This window comes from Eutrema salsugineum, unplaced genomic scaffold (genome assembly GCF_000478725.1).
Source record: "Eutrema salsugineum unplaced genomic scaffold, Eutsalg1_0 scaffold_2, whole genome shotgun sequence".
Classification (NCBI taxonomy): Eukaryota; Viridiplantae; Streptophyta; class Magnoliopsida; order Brassicales; family Brassicaceae; genus Eutrema; species Eutrema salsugineum.
The window spans coordinates 8,787,442-8,807,578 of NW_006256829.1; the positions used below are offsets into that span (position 1 = coordinate 8,787,442).

Below are 20,137 nucleotides of genomic sequence, written 5' to 3' on the forward strand. Positions count from 1 at the left end.
GGATTAAGGTCCAAGATTCAATGGTTATATATTAAGAAGATCCATTTATACTTTTTCCTACTAACTGTTGGTTAGTTAGCTTTGTTTTATATCTTATCTAATAAACTATCATCTACCCAGAAGGCCAGAATAACCTGCAAGATTAAGGGGAATAGACACATGCATATACTATTTTAGTCCATTTGGTCACAAATCCAAAAAAAGTTTTAAACCACATCGTGTGACGGGTCAGACTGGACGGGTATGACCGGCTTGAGAGGTCTGTAGTAAGTAGTAAACCGGGCCATAAAGGAGTATATTATATATATGGGCAAGAAAGTCAACAAAAAGGGTTGGGGGTGGGAGAAGGATATTATCGTAAATTCATTAATAAGCGTTGACGAACCACAAAATACACAGTGACAGTCCCTATCTCTTATGCTCTGCCTTCCACAATTCCACTTGCTTGGCGATGATGTGGCATACGTGGCACCACGCTTTGCACACGTCATCTCTCCACTCCCGCATTTCCCATGACACGTGTCCTCATTTTCTTGGTCTCCTCTGACCTTTTTCCATATCCGCATACTTTTTTTTTGGTTTTTCCCTTCTCAATTATATATTTATATTATATATTGATTGAGATTTGAGAAGTAAATTAGTTTGGATAAACACAACAAAACACTCAGTTGTCGTTTCTTTGTAAATATATAGGGCGGGCACGACACGAATCTGTAACAGAAGATTTTTAAGATTACTTAAAAGCTTTCTTTTTTTTTCTAATTTTATCAGACAAAGAGAGAGAGAAGAGAGATGAATTTTGTAGTTCGTCTTGTTGTGTGTATCGTGTTGACGCTTACAATTACATCTTCAGCCCGTAACTTTGTTTCCATTTCAGGTTCGGATTTCTTCTTCTCTTTTTTGTTTTCTTGTTTCGATCGAAATCTCATGTTGGATTTCTGATTGATTTCGTTTGTTTTTTTTAGTAGGGATGGGGAAGATTGAAATAGAAAGAAGGTCGTTGATGGTGAACGTCGAGGATTACGGTGACCCCTCTGCAAATCCAAAACATAATCCCGGCGTTCCTCCGGCAACCTCCGGCCAACACAGCCTCGGCAGAGGATGACTTAAGTTTAGATACTTACCCTGAAGGGAAGCACTCCTCTTGTTTAAATGTTCTGTTTGTCTGAGATAAAATGAAATTCTCAGTTTCAACAACTTTCTCCAATCTGTATATTGATATGATCATATTTCTCAGTCATTTCCAGGTAATTTCTTTTTTCTTGAAGATGGGCTATGATTTCATACCTTTATTTTCCAATTTGAATCAAAGAGTAGAACTAGTTAAACCAAGTGAACAAGGTATGTGCTACATCAACTGACAAAACCGGGACTGGTGAACATGATGTTAATTAAAACATTAAGATACTTTTGGCAGATGAAGTCGAAACCTTCTTCAATACTTGAGGAACTTCACGAAAGGTTCCACCTTTTTCTATACCTTTCATATCGAAAGCTTCTGATGATACTACTTCAGTAGCTACCTGCGACGATGCTAGGTCTTGTTAAAGTCTTACTGATGAGATCTCGCAGCTCGATCTCTCCCGGGAATCTACCTTCTTTCAATTTAGAGAAAACCTGTATACAAGTACCGAATCGTAGAAGTTACTGTGACTGATCTTCAGTTCTTAATATACCTGTAAATCATTTTGGAACGTTGATAGTGAGTTAATAAATACTAACCAGTTCCCCGTTGCAGTGAACTTCAAAGGCGCCTGAGCTTTGAAGGTAAGACTGCAGAAAGTTTCCGATAAGCCAAGTGGAAGCCATGGATCCAAATCTATTGGCCCTCAAGGAGTTGAACCAAGCAGGTGGCTGCGTAATTCCAATCAAGGGAAAGATACGATCACCTGCAACTATCATACCAATAACTCCCATCTGAGCAACCGGCACAACCTTAGCTAGAAGGCGCTTTGGTGCTGGTGTCGGGTAGTTTGCGAGAATCACATCTAAACCGGGAAAAGCCGTCTCTAACATCTTCTTCATGGTCACTGCAGTTCCCCTACAAATAAAACAGAATTGGCGAGAACAAGCTTTTAAAACTTGCAGAAACACCAGTCACACACTGTCAAAAGCTATAATTATGCCTTTTACGGAGAAGTTCTAAAGGTATCAGCTTTTAACATACATCCAATGACTTACTTCTTGAAGACACTGAAACTGCCTAAAAGGCAATGACTTGCTGACAGATTAAGTAGGATGTTCAACTATCTGACTATAACTAGGCCTGATTTTTCTTCCAGAACCTCACTTAGAAGCTTGCGTAAAAGGTTTTCTGACTACATTAGAATACTTACTACAAACCCGAAACTAAATTACAAGAAGTAACATTGAAACAAAAAACCAAATAAGAAAGCAATGATCGTATCAAATTGAATTCCCCAAATCCGATCGCAAATCCAGGCAATTCAAAGGAAGAAATCCAAAATTACTTGAAAGAACAGGAGACGCAGAAGTTGATCTCTACGGTGTTACCATATCCAATTGATCCAAAGCTGTTTGGCTTCTGCAAAAGAGGAAGGTAAAAAAGCGATAACTGAGAGATAGATTAAACCGGAGTGAATCGATGTGAAATACAAGAAATTTTACCTGTGAAGGAAAATCTAAGGTTTCAGGGATGAACACAGCCGGACGCTGGTGGTGCGGGATATGCGGTGGCTGGTGTGGACGGTGATGCTGAGGTTTCGGAGGCGGAGGAGTGAAAAGGTTGAAGAGATCCGAACAAAACAAGAATATCGGTAATCCCAACAAGATCAACTGTGCCTTGTCCATGGTAGAATATAAATCTTCGTTGATCAGAGTCAGAAGAGAGAACGAGGGAAGAAGTGTAAAAGCCGATAGAAGAAGAACAAGAGAAATAACATATATATGTATAACCTTTGTTTGGATGCTGGAATATCACTATCCTATCCATTGCTGACGCTTTGACTTTATACAATTTCGCTTAACTACCCCATATTTATATTTGATTACATTTGCACCCCGACTGGACTCAAATCAAATGAAAGTACATAAAACGGTTTACATTTTTATTTTTTCATGAAGTTAGGCACAAAATTTTTTAAATTGACAATTTAGTACCCAATCTTACAATTTATCTCGATTAGGCTGTAAAAAATAATCAAAAAAAAAGAAAAAAGTGACAGAGGTTGTTACACAAAAGCGGCACCGGACGACATGAAGTTCTCCGGGGAATTGACTTGTCAAAGCGCGTGCAATACACAGTATCTCTACTGTTCTCTGTTGCTCTTAATATCACAAAAAGTGAAAACAAAAGGAGCTGACTGTGTTTTCTTTTTTGTTTTTTGTTTGGACTGAAATAACTTAAGTAGTTCAAATCCTAGATCCCGCTCTGTTTTGTTCACACTTTTTGTTGCTCCCCATCACTTAACCGAAAAAAGTAAAGAGAAAAGTAATTTTCTTTCTGCGTTACTTCTCCGTTAGTTTCGAGACACTGACACAATAGGCAAAGACCATGAAGATGAAGTCATCGTCTTCTTCGCTCTCACTCAGCTCAAAGACTCATCCTTTCGGCTGTTTCTCTCTGATTCTTCAAAGATTTCTCTGTTCCGGCACTTCTTCTACATACCCATCTGATCAAATCACTGAACCGGGTTTCAAGTCTCCTGATTTCGGCTCCGAACCACTCAGAGCCAGAGGAGCTGTGGCGAGGCTCATGGGCTTGGACTCAATTCCGGTAGATGACAAAACCAGAGTCGTCTCAAGGAGCCGTTCGGTGAATTCTGTTGATTATTTGGAGAGGGACAACGATGAGATTCAGGGAAAGCATAGAAGAGTTAAGTCCACTTTGGATTCGCACAAGCTTCAGGAGTATGTTGAGCTTGAAGATGATAATTTCTTCATTCTCAGCTTCGAGAAGGATAGAAATGAGGAGGGTTTTGGAGAATTGAAGCAGCTGGGGACAAGAAAATGTAAGAAGAGACGAGGAACAAAAGAGAATCAAAGCGAAACAGAGAATCAAACACGTATAGAGGGTAAAGAGAACAACATCAACGCCATGAACGTTTCACCAGGAAGCGAGATGCTTGAGATGGGAGAATTGAAGCAGCGTAGAAAGGAGAATCGTAAGAACAGAAGAAAAAGAAGAGAACTTAAGTTGAGACAGAACATCACTGAGAACGTCGAGAAGAAGAATTGGATCAAGAGCTATGGCCCTTGGTCCAGAGATGGAGATTTAGTCAATTGTGAAGTGAGATCAATGAAGGAGGAAGAAGAGTGTGGAAGCTGCAATGATTCGAGCCCTGTTTCGGTTCTTGATTATGATCGGTTCGCTGGTCGAGTAACTCCAGAACAAGGTTGGTGATTATTCAAATTTCAAAATTGAGATAATCTTACGCACTTGGGTTCTTTTCTTGTGTTCAAGCATATTTTGTTCCCTTGTAACAGAGAACACTTCAAGAAGACGTTTATCTTCGGAGCTCGAATCTAGTAAAAGTAATGAAACAATTCAAGAAGATCACATCGCACTGACCAACATATCAAGAGAGTCAGAAATCCGACTTCATGGCTACCAAGAGATGTGGCTCATGATTTGCAGACTCACTGTATCTGAGCTTGAAGGGTCGAATTGGGTTTACAGAAAAGGTTCAAAGCTCGAAGATTTAGAAGGAATCATAAGCGAAGATATAGTCTCAAATATCTTAGATCAACTCCTAGAAGAAACAGTTACAACACTTTCCCTAACTTCAGAAATGTAAAGAATTTTTCTGTCTTCCAATTATATTACCTACTAAACATATTTTCAAGTCTTTGGACTCCTCTGCTTAGCTCATACCGGTTTTGATCCGGTTCTGGGCTCCATTAAACCAAATAAAATACCGTTTATGATTGGTTCGGTTAGGGAAAGTAACAACATGAGGGAAAACAGCTCAATAACAGAACAGAGTGATTGTCAAGAAAGAAAAATAATAATTGATTACTCATTGTGAATAGTAAAGAATCAAGGAAGTGAGGTGATTTAAGGTTTCTTTTGGTGTTGAAACCTCTTCACCTCTGTTTTTCCTTGGAGACGAGAGATACAAACAAACTCTCTTTTATCCCCAAGAATTTTTCTTTTTCTTTTTATTCTAAAGAAAAAAAACAAACATTGAAAAAATAAAATGTAATAGATTAGCAACGACCTCGTAATTTTTTCCATCCTCTTTCTCTGCTTCTTGTGCAACGGTGAACGAAGTCCAAAACTTTTGATCTAAGCCACGGTCTGTTCTGTCTCCATGAATGATTGCTCCATCCAAACAGGAGCTAGTCTTGTCTCCGCTGGCTCTTTAACCAGCGGCTCCACCCAAGAAACGTCTGGTTCCTCGAGCCCTGTTCCTTCAATGGGCAGTCTTGATTCAATGCCGCCTGCTCTCAGACGGAAAGAAGTAGATTTCCTGAGCTTCTGTAGCTCGTCTCCATGGACGCTCCAGTCAAGTTTTCCGTCCAATGAGCCCCAATCGTTTAGACAAGTTGTAGTCATGGAAGGGATTGCAGGACTGTGATTCAGTCCATTGCTGCGTTCTATGAAGCTCTGGCTTCGTTGTTTAGCAAACGCAGCTGCTCTTGAAGCCAAGACTGTGGAGGAATCCATCGAGAACGGAGAATTCACTCCCACGGGAGATGAAGAAAGACTGTTGGGATGCAGCTGCGGGTTAATAACGCTGCGTCGGATCTGCAAACCGGACGTATTATCATCTGCACCGAACATATCGCTGAGGCCATTAACCGGGCTCATTCCACCTCCTGCAAGCCTGTTCATGCCCTTTCCAGAGAACGGAGATGAAGCAGCTGATACAGGCGTGTTGTTGTTGTTCCATATCGTTGGAGAAGGAAGACTCTGAATCTCTTCAGAGAAATCGATTTCTCTTGCGTTCAAGGCAGATTTCAATCTGCTCCCTGGAAGCTGCAATGCAGGAGGGGTAATGCTAGGCCAGTTCATCCACGTTTTCCCGCCATTCATAGGAGAGGAAACGCCATTAGGACTTAAAGGAGGTGTGGTTGATACGCCGTTAGGACTCAGAGGAGGAAGTGGGCTGATAGGTCCCATGTCAAAAGCAGAGGAGTTGCAAGACGAGAAGGAAGACCGTGGGGAAGGAACACCAGAACCAGTTGAAGGGTACAAGGGACGCAGCTCCTCGGGTTTGTGGGCAAAGAAGCAAACTCTTCTCGAGCAATTCGTCTCGTCCTTGCAGAGACGGGTCCGGTACTGAGCAGGGTGAAGCCAGCACTCGAAGATACCGTGTGCATACTCGCAAGAATCGCCTCTGGAGCAAGACCCTTTACGGAACTCAGGACAAGGGACACAGCTGTAATGATACTTCCTCGGATCACGCCTCCTCGCGTTCTCACCAGGATGAACAAACGGGCACTCAGTCCAATCGTGCGAGTACGCTCTAGAGCATGGCTTGATCTTGAACGCATACATCCTAAACTCATCCGTCCCATAGACACCGTTCTTGATGTCAGGAAGCGTCGGATCAACCGGATACTCCTTCCTCTCAGAGCCCCGAGGAGGCGAAACTGAAACCGATCTCTCTTCTACTTCCTCTTCTTCTTCTTCTTGCCCTTCCACTTCATTCAAATCATTACTTCCTTTCAACAAACGCTCCAAAACCTTCTTCCTCGAGCTAAAAACCGGACTCAAACAAGGGAAAATCATATCTACAGGCTTGTTACCATAAGCATCACAAGAATCCGGATCAGCAGAGCCGTTCAGCAGAAGACTAACGACTTCAAGGCTATTCGCAGACAAGCCAGAGACCGCACAGTGAAGCGCTGTGGCACCATCAGAGCCACAAGAGCGGTTCACATCTACAAGACCAGTACTGATGATGTAATCAACGATCTCTTTGCTTCCAAACAACGCAGCAACCATAAGAGGCGTCCTCTCCTCAAAACCCATCTCTTTTGATCCTATTCTCCTCCCATACCACAAACCAGACCGGTCAATGCTCTCGAGACCCTCTTCTTCAACTAGAGACTTGAATCCGGATAGATCATTGCATGCTGATGATTCTAGCAGAGGAGAGAATTTGATGTGAGACAGCTCATCGTCTCCCATGGCAAAAGCAAAAAACAAAACTTTCCCGCTGGATAAATTTCACTGCAAAGATTGAAGAAGAAATATTTTGAAATCCAGAGCCAAAACCAACGATGAATCTTTGCTTCTGAATTAAGGTATACATAAACATATACATGAAAAACAGAATTTTAAAACTGCAGAAACGATTAATTAAAACTTAGAGAGAGGAGAGACGAAAGAGTTCGTTAGTTGGGATACAAAGTTTCCAACTTTAAACAAACAGAACCAAAAATAAACACTAACAGATCCTTAATTAACCATTTTTGCAACATCGAAAACTAATCATGGGAACACAACTATGCCCTTTTGTTAACTCATTTTCGTATCAACAAATCAATTAAAAACAAACAACCTGAGAAACCGAAAAACAAAGTAAAATAAACATCATGTACGGACAATTATGCAAGCCAAACTAAAATTCAGTGACTAATCAATCCATAAACGGAACTCCCAAATTTTCATTCAGGTTCATCGTTTTCTCAGATTTTCTCATCATAATTTTCTTAGTAATCAAAGATAAAAAAAAAAGGAGAAAAGGTTTTCTACCTCTGAGAAAATCTGATCGCAGAGAAAAAGCGCTCTCTTTTCTCGACCACCACCACCAAAACCGCTCTTCACTTCCTTTAAACTACCCAATTTATTGAAAAACAAATCCGACTTTTTTCCTCGAATTATTTTCTATTTTTTCTTCTTTTTCTCCTTGTCACTGTCTTCTCAGTTCTTAAGGTCAAAATATTACAAAGAAAATTAATAAAAAACGAAGCTTACACTAAATAATTAAAGGGTAAAACCCACCACCATCTCCATCTTTCTTCCTCTCCTCTTTCTCTCTTGTCTTTTTCCGTTTTATTTCTTTTTCTATTTATTTCACCTCTCACTAAAAAAAAAGTCTACATTCAATTTGAAAAAATGTAAACTTTTGTTTTTCAATTGTAAAAAAAAAAAAATCTAAAGTTTGAAAAAAGCGAAGGTGTACGTGATACCTTAAGCAGAGGATCGGCGCTCATCGGTTTTGTCACGCTTCACGCATTTCTCCGGTTTTTGGTGGGATGACGTGGAAACCATGCATCGTCAGCATGTTTTTAAAATGAGCTACTTACTTTTTTTCTCCATTCACGAGCTAAAGTTAAAACGACCGACTGTGAGATAAAGTTATACGACAACAGCTTTTTGATTGGCTTGTCACCGCTCAGAAGAAACCAACATACACGAGAACACACAGAATCGGAACCGTCTCGAATGGGTTTTGATAGCAACTTTTTTGTCATAGCCTATTTGAGTTATTCATGTAAATTATATCACAAAGTTTAGATAACTGAGATCAACAAATAAAGTTTGGTTATTTTAAGTCCAATATAGTCCAGAAATTGACCTTTATGTTCAGTTGTTTCCGGTCGACAATTCCAATAAAAAGACGATTAGGTGATACATATATATATAAATATTCTAAAAGATTAAAGGTATTGTTATATTCAATTTCGGTAATGGCTTGAATTCGAACAAACCTGACCAAACTTTGTATTTTCTGTCCCTGTGCTTGTATTATTAATTAATAATAATATTTTAATTAATCTGAATAAAGATGGTGGTACGTGATCCATGAGAATGTTGTACGATATATTAATATTTTTAAAAAATACTACTACTACTACATCGAACTATACTAATATTTTAAAGAGATTTTTATAGCAACTACTATTTTGTATTCAACCAGACCAAATACAAATGCGTGAACCAAACCCATGAATGTTTTTGCAGTGGCATTAACCAAGCTGCTCCACTGGGTCTCCTCACATTATTACATAAGAACACAACCATGGGGGATCTAGTGCAGCAATAATGGGATCAAGTGCCCTTTACTTTATTTTTTATTTTTTCTTAAATATTTAAAAAAATTTAATTAAAATATTTTTAATTTAATGATAAAAAGAAAAAGTTACCCCCAACTAAATTTTGTTTTTTATGTTTATAAATTTATGCTCTAACTAAATTTTTTTAGATCCGCAACTAAACACTTTAAATGAATAAATCTGTTTTCTAAATAATAAATCTGTTTTTTTAAATAATAAATCATATTAGTATATCATAAGTCAAAAAAAAAAAGAAGAATTAGTTTATCATTATACTGTACTAGATGAATACCCACGCACATGTGTGGGTTTTATTTTAATATATTGTCTATTGCTTAAAATTTAAGTTTAGTTTAGATTTTTGGTTTTTTTGATGGCCATATACATGTTGAAAGCAAATTTAAGTTTAGTTTAGATTTTTGGTTTTTTTTATGGCCATATACATGTTGAGAGATTAATTAATTGTTTACTTGTTTTCTTAAAGTGATCTTGTTTTGGTTAGTTTTTTTTAATTGACTTTTTCTTTTGTTTTCATGAAATTTTATCAAACACTTCCTCTACTAAATATCTTCAATTAATCGTGGAACATCATAACAAATCTAGATATGATAATCTAGCAAATACTAAATATTATGATTAGGAACCTAATAGACATATTCTTTAAATAAATGGATAAACTTCTATGCAAATTTTCTATTTTTATTGGCAAAGACCTTCACAATCTCCACTGAAGTTGGATAAGTTAGTAAATGAATATAGCATGACGGCCTTTGGTATTTTATACCTCAGAGATTATATTTTGCATCACGTGTAGCCAAATATGTCTTTCTCCATTTTCATCATTGGATTTGATTTATGCTGCTCTCGTGGCTTTCTGCTGTGAGAACTAATATTCCCAGCTCCAAGACCTGATGAAGATAAACCAAGCTACAAGCTCCATTTCATGCACATAAAATGATATAACATAGAACATGGTTAAATTCTCTAAATTTGTTCCCATCTTGCATTTTTAACTTTGACATCAGAGTTTAAGAACCGCAAAGAGAGCTCCTTGACAAGCGCTTTGCTTCTCAAGTGACAAAGAGGGCTTTGCTTCTCAAGCGACAAAGAGGGCTTTGCTTATGCTTGGATCCATGGATACCATTTTGAATCATGTCTCTAGTTCACGCCCTCTATCTTTTATCCTCATAAGAAACCTTAAAGAGAAATATTCTCTAAACATGTTAGCCTATCAGCAAAGATAAAAAATATTTTCAAATCTTCTTCTAGTCAAAGCTTCTGAACATACTTGAATAAAAATCATTGAAACGTTTCATGTCTTTACTTCATGTGATCAGTCACATCCACATGCAAAAATAATATATGAGAACCTAGAGAAGCTTGAAGGGAAGATGAAGTAAGCTAGGTATCAACCCAAGACTAAGTTGGTCTTTCATGATATGGAGGAGGAAGAAAGGGAGCTGATTGTCACGCCCATATTTTGCTTAGACCGTGATGGGCCGTGCTGGGACGAGACGGGCCGAAACCAGGGGGTTATGACCCAACACTTAGTCATTTCTATGCTTTCTTTCCTTTATGTATTTCCGGAACTCTCTAGAACCTTGTGGAACGTTTTGGTTGGGTCTAGAGAGAGTAGATAGTAGTTGGGAAGTAGAATAAATGTAGTAGTTGGGTAGATACATTTATTAGGGTAGTTGAGTGAAATCTCTATATAAAGAGAGGAGCTCCCTCAGTTGTAGGTAGATCTCAGAATCCAAGTTTTCTCTAATAAGAGTTCTCTTCCCCTTTCTCTTTCTAAAACATGCCACTTTCTCTCTCTAAGCACCAGGGTCCGAGTTTAGACGGCTGACTTAGCGTGTGCGCGGAGCAGTAAAGCGCTAAGGCCGCACGGTTTGGTTCAAGGAGGAATCGGGCCGTGACATGATGGTGAAGTTTCAGCGACAAAACAAACACCCTCCATTATAACAGTGAAGATGGAACAATACACAGCTCCCCTATTTCATGATAAAACGTCTCTAAGGAGCTCAATAGTAATATTTTAAGATACATGAGTTGTTCTTGTTCTCATCATAGTCTATCTTCTTATAAGCCTTTAAACTTATATTTAAACAATTGCCTTCCTAGAATCTGGTACTTGTAGGAGATCTACAGGGTAAGAGTAGTATCTTAAAATCTTATCCATAGAAAGAAACAGAGTAGTAAAAGAACATAAGTAAAAACCATGGGAGAATATGAGAATGAGAGTCATACTCGTTAATCTAAACAACGTCTTAGAAACAAGTTAAAGACATATGAAGAGTCTGAATCATTTTAGTTATATATACTTTTCGTCTTTCTTCCTCAACCTCCTTCCTCCTCTATTCTTCTTTTTCTCCTTCAGCTCCTTTCATTCTCAGCCTCTCTCCAGCTTTATTACCCACCACCAAAGACATCGCCGACCAATCTATCAGAAAAAGAATCGATCTGCCATGAGGGTTGATGCATTTATTTTGGGTTTAGGAGGAAGTAGAGGGATTTAGAAGATTCTTTAAGCCAATTCAGCAGTCGTAATTTGAAAGCACTTGCAAACATGTAAAATATAGATGAGACTTAATGGGGCTGATAAAAGAAAGCTTGCGCCTATTCAAATTTCGAGATTGTTGGGAGGAGAAGTTCTGATTAATCTTTCACCACCGTCAATTTTTTCTCCTGCTAAATATTTTATTTATTTTTCAAAGCTGATGTGTCAAAAGAAGAGGTGTTGATGTGTCACATTTGTGAAACACAACTCATTCTTTATATAATAGATTATTTCACTTGATGCGATGGATAACACAGTGTTGGTTTTCCAATATACATCAATATAAGTCACTCAAACGACAATATATGAAAAATGCAGAAATGAAAACCAACGGTCAGTATGTTGTCTTCAGGATGATATATTATTAGGTTTTTAATATAAAGCGGAAAAAAAGAAAGAAAAACAAAAGTCTAAGTGTACCAATAAGAAATGGACCCACCAGAGAATCCATAATCTGAGTAGAATGAATGGAATAAGAACCATGTGGGACATAGTGAAAACGACTAACCATTGCCAATTTTCAGCAGTCGACATCGCTGAAGAGAAAACGAAGGCCTACACAAATGGCAAGACCTTAGTGGACAGACCATCTTGACTTTTATGGTCCTCGAAGCAGTGAATTATCTCTCTCTCTCCGACTAGCCGCCAAAGCACTTCTGGCCCAGAAGAGCAGCAGGTTACGACACGAATGTGGCTATACGAGGATAGTGACCTGCCAAAAGAGCCCATTAATAAAGAGCTAAATTTGGCCCATTAGTTCGTCTTCTGGGTTAGGTAGGTGTCAGGAATATTTTTTCTTAAACTGGTAAACTGGTAACCAAAAATACCAAATCGAAATGTTTAAACCAAGACAAAATGAACTGATAAAATGATTTTAAAAATATGTATATCGAAAAAGTGACTGATTGATTAGTGTTGAACTAGGGATTAACCCGCGCTATAGCGTGGGAGATATATTTTTAATCTTTAACTAATTTAAATAATTTGATGAAAACAGTTATTTTGTAAAAACAGTTATTGTTATAAAGTTTACAATAATATAGCGCATATTTTTGTGAATTTTAAATAATGAGTTGATCTGTATATATATATATATATTTTGAATTATAAAAAATAAGTTAATCCGTATATGAAGTTATTTTATAAGCGTGTAAAGCAAAATAAGTTGTTTTAAACCGTTGGCACTAAACTAAAATATTATCTAGGCTATTATATAAAAATTATAAAATTATAATCATCAACTCTAATTTGCATTGTTTAATAATTGACATTTATAATCTGTTCACTAACTATAAAAATTTTATTTTATTTTTTTAACTATATATGAAAATAATATAATATTCTTTACATTTAGGTTTGATATATAATAAATAAATATACAACAAATTATATTTAATTTACAAAATATATAATTTAGTAGATTGAATATATTACCTATTTTAAAAAATTAATATTTTGAATTTTGAGATTTTTTTGTGGATATTAAAAAATTAAAATTATAATCTGTTCATATCAAACTAACCCGTTTACTTAACATATTTGTATTGGATTAAAATTTAATAATTAATTATAATATTCACAGTTTAATAACTCTCATTTCACCACAAACTTTTTTTTATTTAAAAATCAATTTTTCATATCAAATTTTTAGTAAAATAACTAAAAAAGTATTTTTGTATATAATCAATCAAATGTAGCAAATTATTGAAAAAAATACTTCACCACTTTTTTAATATCATAACTTTTAATTTTGACTTTTATAATATTTCTAAATTCAAAAATTTATTTTCACGTTTTTTAATTAAATATACTTTATAATATCATTTGAAAATAAAAATAATAAAAACTATCATATTTTTGAATTTAAAAATTAAATAATAAATATACTCTATTAAATGAGAAATAAAGACTTTCCATATTTTTAGCAATAGAGTTAAAAGACAACTATATCCTTTCTTATTTTAATTATTCTTTGTTATTTGTAATGGCATATCATGTAATATTTTACAAAATAAAAGTTATATTTTAAAATATCTACTCAAATAATAATGTAGAGATACTATACTATATATGTAAGTAGAGATACATCGTACATATCCTAGATATACTTTTCCAAGATGGAAAAAATTCGATCAATCAATCAATGGTTCTTAGTATCTTTACTAGTGGCTTCATGAAAGCGTGTGATAAAAAAGTGTATCGAGATGTTGTCATGTTGACAAAAAATAGTAGCTGTTGATATGATTGATGATTCATGCGCGAATGGAAGATGTTAGATGTAGTTGCCACATTATTAGATTATTTCCTTATTCTAAACAATGTTGAATGTATTTAGACTTCTCTTATATTTATGTAAGGATTGTCTTGTTAATAGTTTTCTACGGAATTCATAATCTTATAATAGTATCAGAACTAATTTTAGTTAAAAACTTGAAAAACTTTAATTTTCCGCCTTTATGGTTTGCCCGCCTTCACTTACTTTTTTTTCTTTTTTTTCTTTCTGCTCGCCGACTTCCTCTAGACAACTACTTTCTCTTTTTCCTCTCATGATCTCAATTTCATCTTCATATTCTCTTCTTATTCTTTTTTCGCCATGGCCAACACAAGCATACACATTCAACCACCAAGTGTTACAGAATACTGTCATTAGCTTAAAACTCTCTCTGATTTCATCTCCAGCGTTGATCAACAATACCAACAAGACAATAACAACGCTCAAAATACCAGCAAGATTGGGTAACTACTTGTTGAATGCGTACGGCGTACCCATACTCTTATACCCATTTCACATTAATAAATAAAAAAAGGAAAAGAGGGTGAACGGAAAGGGTAATTTGGGGTTTTAATAAAAAGATATGAATAGTGTGATTTTCTAACTTAGCAAGTTATTTCCATTCTTCTCGTTGACTCAGAATTAACAAAAAAAAAAAAAAAACAAAAACAAAGCCAATTCCAAACAAATTTTGTAAATTAACCCAAATCAGTAATTGTCTTATTTAATTAGATGTATTGAAATTAGACTATAGTGTAGAGAACAGCATTACTTGGGGAGAAAGCTGCTGCTCAGCTGATAAATTTCGTATCTTACTGAGAAATATCCAGCTACTTTCTCGGCTCGGAAAAGAAACAGGAAATTCTCAGCAGACGACGTTTTTTTTTTCCCATTTTTTGTTGACTCGCAATTTTGGGGATTTCAATGCTGGCGACCGAGGAAGAGCCGATATTCGGCTGGAACAACAACGGACGAAGCCGGAGAAAGCTTCTCGTCGGAGAAAAAATAGAGGTATACCCATTGCTTTTTGTTTTCCCCCACCATGACTATTCCGTTTTCACGATGGGTGTTTTGATTGTAGGGTTTATCGGGTTTTTGATTTTTCTAATTTCAGATATTCTGCACCGTTTCCTTCAGAGATTTTGATAAATTTCGGCTGTTTTCGAAGAATCCTTTCCTGTTTTTGGTTTGATCGTGGAGCCTAGTTAGTTGAATTCGACTTTCGTGAAAGATGCATTGTCTGTTTCTCCATTATAATCGATATTTAGTGCAAACATGTATATTGCTTTTTGGGTATTTTTTATCCCATCTGTTTCATGTAGTTAATGTAGCTTCGATATCTAATCGTGGAAAGTAATTGCTTCGCTTGTTTAGGTAAGAAGTGTTGAGGAAGGGTTTCTGGGTTCTTGGCATTTAGGAACTGTGATTTCCTCGAAAAAACGGCGTCGGCGTAGTATCAGATACGATAACATTCTCTCTGATGATGCTACTGATTATCTTACGGATACTATTGATGTTTCGGAGGTCGTAGAAGGCGTAAGCTCTAGTTGCATAGACGTTTCCGATAATTTACGCGGACGTTTAAGACCCGTGCCGCCGAAATTGGAAATTGATCGATTGAACCTTGCGTATGGACTCTGCGTCGATGTATTTATCAGTGATGCTTGGTGGGAAGGTGTGATTTTCGACCACGAAAATGGTTCTGAGGAAAGGAGAGTGTTTTTCCCTGATTTGGGTGATGAAATAGATGCTGGTCTTCAATCTTTACGTATTACTCAGGACTGGAATGAGGTTACAGAGACATGGGAGTGTCGTGGGATATGGTTGTTTCTTGATTTGATTGAGAAATATAGGGAAGATAACTATCTCCCGGTTTCAGTAAAGCAACTTTGGTATGACATACGGGACAGGGTTGATTTTGCGAGGATCCGGGAATGGACTTGCTCCACTAGGCATTTATGGGAAGATTTGATGCTGGAGGTGATTGGTAACAATCTTGAAATCACCATAAATCAGTTTCTTCATGATTATGACGCTGAAAGATTCCCAAACCAAGAGTTGAAGCTCTTAAAAGAAGCTTCTCAAGCGGTTAATGAGATCGATGCTTGTCCTAGTGGCATGATAGTGATTGCTTCACAAGAACAACAACTTTCCTGCATTGACAAATATCACCAACCAGCGAGCCTGAGATGCCAGTCTTCTTCTGTCTTGACTTCCGTCTCTGGCATTAGGTCGGAGGAGAGTTACGATAATAGGATAACAGAATTTTGCAGCAAGAAATCTACTGCCGATCAAAAGATGATACTACCCAAGACACCTGGAAACTGGCAACCTTTTCATTGTGTTGCTAAATCATGCCCACAGGCTGTGTCGAGCTATATTAGGACAAGGTCACAAAGAGTGGTTGTACATGTCAGGAAGCATCTTAAGTATATGGGATGGACCATAGAACACATGGTAGATGAAGGTGGCAGACACAGGTTTCGCTACCTCTCACCAGATGGAAGGCTAACAGAGAAGTCCCTTCGTCAAGTATGTTTCATGTTGAAACAACGTGATGAATCTTTGACTCCTCCTAGGATGGCTAAGTCTCTTTCTCTGCCTTGTGAAAACTGGACATATAACACCCACGAAACGAGGAGCATTGTTTTGGCTTTGCCTGCTTATAATAGAAGTGTCGCTCTTAGTGATGGAAGGAAGCCGTCTGCTGAAACCTTGCGTGAGAGTGAAACGCAAGGAAAAGAAGAGGCTTTCAAGAGAGATAGCTGCAATATCTATTCTAGAAATACCATCCCGGCTCATAAAAAGACACTCTGTGTTAGACTCGAGCCAGAAACAACAGCTCAGGGGTTCGTAAGGTTGAAAAGTAGGCCTAAGCAGAGACCTAACCTTAGATATAAATCCAAGAAGAACAAAGTGATTGTAGGTTTGCGAAATGTCAATCTGAGCATGAGAAGGGGGAAAGTTTCAAGAAAGTTAATGGATATCAAGCATCGAGTAACTGGTCGGGGTAAAACCCGCATGTCACGATCAAGCAAAAGAGTGCAGCAGGTACTTAGTCCCATCTCTAGACATCGTAGTCCACGTAGTATTCTTTCGTGGCTTATCGACAACAATGTGGTTCTACCAAGGGAAAACATCCAATGCCGTAGCCAAAAGGATCACACTGTGAGAAAAGAGGGGAAACTAACTCGTGAGGGTATAAAATGCAGTTGTTGCCGTAGAATTTTCACAATAAGTGGCTTTGTAGTGCATGCAGATGCTGGATCCTGTAGAGCAGCAGCCAATATATTTCTCGATGATGGAAGATCTCTCTTGGAATGCCAAGTAGAAGCCTACAATACAAGAAAGAAAGCACAACCACCTGATATTCTGAAGATTAAATTGCGTCATGGGGAGAACGATATAGTTTGCTCTGTTTGTCATTATGGCGGCAAGCTGATTCTCTGTGATGGATGTCCGTCCTCTTTCCATGCAAATTGTCTTGGCCTAGAGGTTTTGTCTTTTTCACCAATTTTCACTATGTACGTAATGGAATTTTCACAGCTCTTACATGTGGTTTCTTAATACGTTCTCATTGGAATTTTGTAGGATGTTCCAGATGGTGACTGGTTCTGCGCGTCATGTTGTTGTGGTGTCTGTGGACAATCTATCCTCAAGGATACTAGAAAATATGCCAAGGAGGAAAAGTTTATCAGTTGCAAGCAATGCGAACTTAAATGTATGGAATTCTTCCCCTTGCTATTACAAAGGGTCAAGAATAAATTTGAATGATTTAAAGTTTTGATTTTTATGCGGTTTATGTAGATCACCCTAGCTGCCTGCGTCATGATGGTGTCGGTGATCAGTTGGATACATTCTTGGGAGAAAAGTGGTTTTGCAGCAAGGACTGTAAAGAGGTACATAAGTTCAATCCTGTTTCTCATTCGTGTTTGTAAACAGCCATCAGAAATCTAACTAAGCAGCCCAGTTAAGCAGCCCAATCAATGACTGCAGCAGCAGTTGTTATAAATTAACTACATGTCGTACTCGGCATTGCTCTTACGGAAACAAATGTTAATCCAGATATATGTAAATCTCGGTGAGCTTATTGGAAAACCAAGAGAGGTTGGCGTGGAGAAGAATTTAACTTGGAGACTGCTGCATTCCTTGGAACTTGATACAGATGGGACTAAAGCTTCTAAAATTGAGGCAGTGGCAGAAAATCATTGCAAGCTCAGTGTTGCTCTTGACGTGATGCATGAACTCTTCGAGCCTGTGAAAAGAGCTCATGGTGGGGGTGATCTTGTTGAAGAAGTTATTTTTAGCAGATGGTAAGGGAAAAACAAAGAATACCATGAACAATTCCATGTAAAAACCTTCTATCGCATTCTTTCGCATCAGACTCCCTAACTTTAAGAAATCTGCAGGTCAAAATACAAACGTTTGAACTTCAGTGGATTTTACACGGTACTTCTAGAAAGGAACGACGAACTTGTTACTGTGGCTACTGTCAGGTAGGTTTTATAAAGCTAAAATTGTCTCTTTAACACTAGAATCTTGTGCATAGCTTCCTTGATTGAGTTGTTAGCCTGACTTGTTCTGTTTACAGAATTTTTGGGAAAAAGGTTGCAGAAATGCCCTTCATTGGTACTAGATTCCAGCATCGCCAGCTCGGGATGTGCCGGGTTTTGATGAATGAACTCGAAAAGGTGTTTACTATTATTAGAAACTTTACTTCCTATTTCGGCTCAAGAAGCTGATTTTGCTTATTCTGAAGACCTCTAACTGTTCTCTTGAAAATTGTGTATCTTTCTAGGTGTTGATTGGCTTGGGAGTTGAGAGGCTGGTCTTGCCTGCAGTTCCATGCGTGTTGAACACGTGGACGAACTCATTTGGCTTTACAAATATGAAAATCTCCGAAAAGAAAGACTTTCTGCAATTTACCTTTTTGGAATTCGGACGAACACTATTGTGCCAGAAGATCTTGATCAAGAGCAGCGTAGCAGATCCAATTCCAAGTACAGGTTAGTCCCCGTCGTTTCCTATGTTTTATCATTCAAAAATGTAAACTTTCAAACTCAGTCATCTTGAGTAAGGTTTTAAACTTTAGATCCTCATTATCAAGCAGTGCCTCTGGGTGAACCACACTGTGACATCATCAGGATTGAAGACAATCCTGCCTCTGATGATAGATCAGAAGTACATCAGGTAGAACAGCAATTCGAGGAGTCTAGCTCCACGAAAAATCCACCAGAGTATGTTGTTCAAGCTTTTACTCCTTAATCGCTAATCCAAAAACACCAATAACGAGAAAGACATGAAAATGAAAGCATAATATGCAAATGTCTTTACATGGGTCCTGAGAATTAACCAAGATAAAAGACTTCGAATAGAAATCTAGAGGTTAAAGATAAAAGTCCATGAAAGTAAGGATACTAACATGGTGGTATTGTTGTGCCTTTGATGCTTGACACGGCTGTGATATATATAATAGTAACTAGGTTATAAGGTGACAAATACAAATTGAGAAACAAGGTTCAAGAGATATTGACTATAATTGGCAACTAGTTGAGTCCAAAAATGATGAATTAGGCTTCTGAATGTGACTAGGGAATTCATGAATTTTAGTAGTGTTCATAGTTTCATACAATTTTTATCTATTTTTGTTGTTTTTTTTTTCAGGGAAATAAAAACAGATCAGGAAAGGTTGTTGAAAGAGAACCGTATTCTAAAGTGTTACACACGAAGGAGGAAAAAATCTATGAGGTTAACATAATAACATGACGTATGAACACTTCAGGGTCCAAGGAGGCAAGGAGAGCATCTCGCATCTCGACGACGAATTTGGTTCAGAATCTTTGGATATGAAAGATTGAGATTATTACACGATTAAGGTTAGTGTAAATCATGAGTCGGGTGCTTGTGTCCGAAACAACCCAAAGGTGTCGAAATGTATAAAAAAAAAAAGAACAAATGCTTACCTCTCTTCCGACACTTCATTTCTCCTCCTTTTTTTATCTTTGTATGAAGTTGGAAAGATGAAGCATATATATAACTAGTAAGCAAAGTATTTTTTGCCTTTGTGGTCTATATATTAATCAAAAAAATCTAAATGAAATATTTATCGAGGATGCCTTTATACATCTAACAAATCGTGTGAACATGCGAGAACAAAAGAAATCCTGTTAATTTAAGAAATGTTTGAATTTCTCTCCAAAGGTTTATATTTTATTTATATAATTTATCACCGAATATTTGGTTATTTTGAAATTTGTAAAATATATTTACACAAGTAGGAGGACCCACGTGAACACCCATGTCCATTTGCAGAGAGACACCGATAAATGAATCCA

The 20,137-nt window shown here is 37.2% G+C and overlaps 5 protein-coding genes across 7 annotated transcripts; 3 read left to right on the forward strand and 2 right to left on the reverse strand.

Moving 5' to 3' along the window:
- The first annotated feature begins 641 nt into the window (after positions 1-641).
- LOC18018590 (protein PSY1) lies at positions 642-1,264 on the forward strand. Of its 2 annotated transcripts, none has more exons than XR_002899693.1 (2): positions 642-877; positions 969-1,264. XR_002899693.1 is itself a non-coding variant. In XM_006400994.2 (2 exons), exons 1-2 carry the CDS (start codon positions 793-795, stop codon positions 1,103-1,105), a joined length of 225 nt encoding a protein of 74 aa, XP_006401057.1. In that variant the 5' UTR covers positions 657-792; the 3' UTR covers positions 1,106-1,264. The 2 variants fall into 2 exon arrangements, 1 of the variants encoding a protein (XP_006401057.1); XM_006400994.2 differs by having other exon boundaries at positions 657-877; positions 966-1,264.
- A 53-nt stretch (positions 1,265-1,317) lies between these two features.
- On the reverse strand, positions 1,318-2,895 carry LOC18018591 (selT-like protein). Its single transcript, XM_006400995.2, has 4 exons — positions 2,629-2,895; positions 2,472-2,545; positions 1,723-2,041; positions 1,318-1,617 (listed from the first exon to the last, which is right to left on the reverse strand). Exons 1-4 carry the CDS (start codon positions 2,809-2,811, stop codon positions 1,513-1,515), a joined length of 681 nt encoding a protein of 226 aa, XP_006401058.1. The 5' UTR covers positions 2,812-2,895; the 3' UTR covers positions 1,318-1,512.
- Positions 2,896-3,514: 619 nt separating this feature from the next.
- On the forward strand, positions 3,515-4,757 carry LOC18016543. Its single transcript, XM_006400996.1, has 2 exons — positions 3,515-4,355; positions 4,447-4,757. The coding sequence occupies exons 1-2, from the start codon at positions 3,515-3,517 to the stop codon at positions 4,755-4,757; spliced, it is 1,152 nt and encodes a 383-aa protein (XP_006401059.1).
- A 191-nt stretch (positions 4,758-4,948) lies between these two features.
- LOC18016544 (zinc finger CCCH domain-containing protein 66) lies at positions 4,949-7,803 on the reverse strand. The gene is made up of 2 exons (XM_006400997.2): positions 7,667-7,803; positions 4,949-7,141 (listed from the first exon to the last, which is right to left on the reverse strand). Exon 2 carries the CDS (start codon positions 7,097-7,099, stop codon positions 5,249-5,251), a length of 1,851 nt encoding a protein of 616 aa, XP_006401060.1. The 5' UTR covers positions 7,100-7,141; positions 7,667-7,803; the 3' UTR covers positions 4,949-5,248.
- A 6,736-nt stretch (positions 7,804-14,539) lies between these two features.
- On the forward strand, positions 14,540-19,843 carry LOC18016545. Of its 2 annotated transcripts, none has more exons than XM_006400998.2 (10): positions 14,540-14,813; positions 15,177-17,297; positions 17,394-17,523; positions 17,610-17,701; positions 17,868-18,115; positions 18,212-18,298; positions 18,394-18,493; positions 18,601-18,808; positions 18,913-19,039; positions 19,467-19,843. In XM_006400998.2, the coding sequence occupies exons 1-10, from the start codon at positions 14,727-14,729 to the stop codon at positions 19,558-19,560; spliced, it is 3,294 nt and encodes a 1,097-aa protein (XP_006401061.2). In that variant the 5' UTR covers positions 14,540-14,726; the 3' UTR covers positions 19,561-19,843. The 2 variants fall into 2 exon arrangements, with proteins under 2 accessions (XP_006401061.2, XP_024012134.1); XM_024156366.1 differs by having other exon boundaries at positions 18,913-18,992.
- The last annotated feature ends 294 nt before the right edge of the window (positions 19,844-20,137 follow it).

What these genes read in the sequence shown, in the direction of transcription:
- LOC18016544 (XM_006400997.2), bottom strand. Translation starts at nt 7,099, where the DNA reads ATGGGAGACGATGAGCTGTCTCACATCAAATTCTCTCCTCTGCTAGAA.
- LOC18016543 (XM_006400996.1), top strand. Translation starts at nt 3,515, where the DNA reads ATGAAGATGAAGTCATCGTCTTCTTCGCTCTCACTCAGCTCAAAGACT. An exon ending in TCGAGTAACTCCAGAACAAG is followed by an intron (nt 4,356 to 4,446) that starts GTTGGTGATTAT and finishes CCCTTGTAACAG; the next exon opens with AGAACACTTCAAGAAGACGT.
- LOC18018591 (XM_006400995.2), bottom strand. Translation starts at nt 2,811, where the DNA reads ATGGACAAGGCACAGTTGATCTTGTTGGGATTACCGATATTCTTGTTT. An exon ending in CCTTAGATTTTCCTTCACAG is followed by an intron (nt 2,546 to 2,628) that starts GTAAAATTTCTT and finishes CCTCTTTTGCAG; the next exon opens with AAGCCAAACAGCTTTGGATC. An exon ending in TGCGTCTCCTGTTCTTTCAA is followed by an intron (nt 2,042 to 2,471) that starts GTAATTTTGGAT and finishes TTTTATTTGTAG; the next exon opens with GGGAACTGCAGTGACCATGA.
- LOC18016545 (XM_006400998.2), top strand. Translation starts at nt 14,727, where the DNA reads ATGCTGGCGACCGAGGAAGAGCCGATATTCGGCTGGAACAACAACGGA. An exon ending in GTTACTGTGGCTACTGTCAG is followed by an intron (nt 18,299 to 18,393) that starts GTAGGTTTTATA and finishes TTCTGTTTACAG; the next exon opens with AATTTTTGGGAAAAAGGTTG. An exon ending in TCCACGAAAAATCCACCAGA is followed by an intron (nt 19,040 to 19,466) that starts GTATGTTGTTCA and finishes TTTTTTTTTCAG; the next exon opens with GGAAATAAAAACAGATCAGG.
- LOC18018590 (XM_006400994.2), top strand. Translation starts at nt 793, where the DNA reads ATGAATTTTGTAGTTCGTCTTGTTGTGTGTATCGTGTTGACGCTTACA. An exon ending in TAACTTTGTTTCCATTTCAG is followed by an intron (nt 878 to 965) that starts GTTCGGATTTCT and finishes TGTTTTTTTTAG; the next exon opens with TAGGGATGGGGAAGATTGAA.